This window comes from Galeopterus variegatus, unplaced genomic scaffold (genome assembly GCF_000696425.1).
Source record: "Galeopterus variegatus unplaced genomic scaffold, G_variegatus-3.0.2 Scaffold78, whole genome shotgun sequence".
Taxonomy (NCBI): Eukaryota; Metazoa; Chordata; class Mammalia; order Dermoptera; family Cynocephalidae; genus Galeopterus; species Galeopterus variegatus.
Genome location: NW_007726189.1, coordinates 149,660 through 153,695, shown reverse-complemented (window position 1 = coordinate 153,695; position 4,036 = coordinate 149,660). Strand labels below are relative to the sequence as shown.

The 4,036-nt window shown below is 44.3% G+C and overlaps 1 protein-coding gene across 1 annotated transcript in view; it reads left to right on the top strand.

Annotated features, from left to right (window-relative positions):
- The first annotated feature begins 2,774 nt into the window (after window positions 1-2,774).
- The window catches only part of GDAP1 (ganglioside induced differentiation associated protein 1), a 16,803-nt gene continuing 15,541 nt past the window's right edge, over window positions 2,775-4,036 (top strand). Inside the window, exons 1-2 of the mRNA XM_008578842.1 lie at window positions 2,775-3,066; window positions 3,774-3,966. Coding sequence (XP_008577064.1) covers window positions 2,950-3,066; window positions 3,774-3,966 — 310 coding nt within the window. The 5' untranslated portion in view covers window positions 2,775-2,949. The remainder of the gene's footprint in view (window positions 3,067-3,773; window positions 3,967-4,036) is intronic.

The window sequence follows — 4,036 nt, the reverse complement described above, 5'->3', positions numbered from 1 at the left end:
AATTACCACACTGTTAAAATCTCATTTCTCTCCCCCCATTCTTGAGTTCGCTAAGGCCAGTGACTGTGACTTTTAACTCCATATTTTCTGTATCTAGCACTGTGCCTGGGACACATAGAGTCACCAAATGTATATTGAAAATATAAACTTACCTGGATCTGGCTCCTGTCCTTCAGGAGCCCACAATAATGCTATAATGTACAAAAACACACAGGTACAGAATACACAGACAATTTTATAGAAGTTCTGAATAAATATGTGAATGAATAATAATGTTTTTATATTATCTACAATGGCTTTTATTGGGATGGAAAATAAAAGGGATTATAGATCATTCAGAGTTGGTGTAGTGGTTCTTCTACTTCTATCATGATTTAAAAAAAAAACAGGCACACACCATCTTTCCTTATGTCATCTGTTTGTTTTCCTTTAATGTTCAAATCTTTAAGAGATAAAAGCAACACATTCATTATAGAAAAATTAGAATATACAGAGCATAAAGAAATAGAAGCCACCAATGCTTTGTTTCTTCTTCAGGTAAAAGCTTGGAGTTTTGAACACTGAGGTTAGTGTGGTAGTTCTGTTCCTAATGTCTTTAGAGGCTCAGTCTCCCCCCACCCAGCTCATGGCTCAGCCATCCCTAGGGTGTGACCCCATTCCTCATGGTCCAAATTAGCATTCTGGAAGCAGGATGGAGGATGGGATATGAAGGGGCACAGGGACAACTGTCCCTTTAAGGAAGTTTCCCAGTACCTGCGTGTGGCACATCTGTGACACCCCATTTGTTAGAATACATCTTTGAGGCCACATTTAGCTGCAATGGAGCCCGGGAAATGTACTCTTTATTCTCAGCAGCCATGTGTTCATGTAAAATTTCTATTGCATGGAAGAAGGGGGAAATAGATTTTTTTTAGGACCAACTGTCAGAATTTGCCAGTTATATCCTAGTTAAATTGCAAATAGATGAATTGCTAGGTTAGAAGTTATGCCTGTTTTCAAGGTTTTTGATGAATATTGATAAATTTCCCTTCAGAAGCTCTGTACATGTCTTCACTCCCAATGACACATATGAGTACTTAGTACTAAACACTAATGCAGTAATCAATCAGTTCATTCGGTGTTTACTATTTGGTTTTGCTGCTGGGCAGATGTGATGGAGAAAGTGCTCAGTGTTTGATAGACCAGGGCTTTATTGTCAGGACTCTTTCAGCTGCAAGTGACAGATGGCTTACCAAGAATATTGAGTTTATTCAAATACTGAGGTGATTTAGTAAATTAAGGAAAAAGGAATTGTACAGTGTATATGGGAATCTGGAGGTGGAGAATTAACAGTGAAATTCTTCTGAAGAGGAGGATTATACAGGTAGTCATAGAAATTTTGAGACCTAAAGACAGAGGATCAAGTGTAATATGATGTCCTCTTAATGTCAGTGGAGGGGCTGTTACACGTATGTTTTTATCTGTTACTACTTCTACATTCCAGGCAATATCCTAAGTGCTTTATATACATTCTCTCATTGAATTCCCACAGCAGTCTGGGTAGGCACATAGTTTTATACAATCCACATTTTACACATGATGAAGGCTCAAGAGAGGTCAAGTTAGGAGTGGAGCTGGAGTTTAAATCTCACTCTCTGATTTTAAAGTTTGCTCTTCCCCTTCTTAAGAGTGAGCTGATAAGAAAAAAACAAATTTGGCAAAAAAAAAAAAAAAAGGCACTTTTTCTGTAGCATTTGAATTAACTGAGGATATAAAAAGACAGTATAAAAATTTTAAAGATTATGAGAGAATTATAAAGAACCATCAATCAAGGCTGTAAAGAGGAAGAAGGACCTCATGAGATTTCGTCTCCTCCATGGGCCCTTTTCCAACCTGGGTTGGCTGCATGCCTCTCCTTTCTCATAGGACCCTGTGTTCACCCTAAGACAGTCCTCACATCTGTAGTGGTTGTCTCTGCCACCAGACTTATATCTTGGGTGACAGGTTTCAGCTCTTACACATCTGTGTATTCCCGGGACCCAGCACAATGCCTGGGACATAGTCAGTGCTCAATAAACATTTACTAAATGAATTATGTAGAATTTATTTCATGGTCCTATTTATACGTATTTACTGAAAATTTTATCAATTTATTATGCCACATTTTAAGAGGTGTACAATAATGACTAGACGTATAAAATTATGATTCTGACCATGGCTACAAAGAGAATGTTTGTAAGGCAACAACCTGTAAATAATATTGAGTGCCTACAACATGGCGGGCTGTTTTGAATGTTTAACACTTTATTTACGTATTTAGTTCTCACACAAACCCTATGACCAAAATAAAATCTCCACTTCAAAAATGGAGAAATAGAAACACAAGAACATAAATTCAGATAGTTCTACCGTAAAATTAATGTGTTTAACCACTAGGCTGTTTCACATCGCCATTTACTTATTCATTTATCTGCACTTCTCCACAGGCGCATCTTCTGATGAAGACGGTCCTCATTCTGGTGCTTTGTCTACCGGAACTTCCTGTCCGCCAAAGGAACAGACTCTCTCCAAGAGGAGCCCGAGTGTCTGGGGAGGTCGCTGCCTTTACACCTGGGCAGCTTCCAAGCCCGATGAGCGGTTTGCTATCATCGTTTTTCCTTACCTTATCCACCAGGGACTCATATTTTTAGATTTTCCTCCCCCTGAACCACGCCTGCCTGCCTCTCCCAGGGGCTCCCAGAGGCTCCCGGGGCTCCTGCGCTCCTGCGCTCGGACACCCGCGCCTGTGCAGACTCGGCCCGCCGCTTTCTCGCCGGCGAAACTACATTTCCCAGCGGCCTGTTCGTCCGCGCGAGCTCGTCTTTCCCGGCTCGAGAGGCATCGCGAAACCTCAAGGGCTGTGCCGGGCAGCGTGGGTGCGAGGAGTCCAGGGCGGACAGGCGAGGCCCGGCCGAGCTCACGCGCCCCGAGATGGCTCGGAAGCAGGACGAGCAGAGAGCGGGCGCGCCCTTGATGGCGGAAGGCAAGCCGGACGCGGAGGTTAAGCTCATTCTGTACCACTGGACACATTCCTTCAGCTCTCAAAAGGTAGAGGCCTGCGCGGCGGCGCGCGGCGCGGGGCGGGGTTCAGCACCGGGACAGCTCCCGCTCGGTACCGCCCGGGGACGCCGCCGGCCCGCTCACCCGGGACGCGGCCTCCGGCCTCCCCAGCCGGCCTAGCTCAGGCGGGCGCTCCCGCCAGGGCAGCAATGCGGTCTGCTGGGGAGCGGGCAGAATCATTCTGAGATGGAGAAGCTATGACCCAGGCACTGTCACTCATGAAATGCGACAAAAAAGCATCACATTTAGTACTTGGCCCAGAGGCCTTGCCCGCTGGGCCTCGGACATTGAGGCAGAGCAGGCGCCTCGGTGCAACGGTATAATCCACTTATTTTACTCTTTCTTGCATTCACTCTCTTCGACAAGGTCTAACATACCCATAGTTCAGATTCCTGACTGGAAAGGACGCATAAGTAGGTTTAGGACGCAAAGAAAGTGGTGTGATGGGGAGGCTGACAGTACAATGAATATAGCTAGAACCATTTTCATTACTTGTTTCGTCCCCCGCTCCCCCTAATTTATAAGAATAAGACGCTAGAATACATCTCACTTATTAATTCCAGGAATATGAATCGTTGAAAAGAATGTTGAAAACGTTAACTCAGGGAAGCCCAGAGAGCTGCTTAGTGGTATCCAGGCCAGTGATTTAATTGAAAGCTTAGGTGTGCTGTAGTAACCAGTGTGAACTCTTCCAGGTGCGCTTGGTAATTGCTGAAAAGGCATTGAAGTGCGAGGAACATGATGTAAGTCTGCCCCTGAGTGAGCACAATGAGCCTTGGTTTATGCGTTTGAACTCAACTGGAGAAGTGCCTGTCCTTATCCACGGGGAAAACATAATTTGTGAGGCCACTCAGATCATTGATTATCTTGAACAGACTTTCATGGATGGTAATGTTAAGGCTATTTGTGATTTTTTGGATTTACTTTCAACACAAATATGTATCTTTCTCCCCCCCCC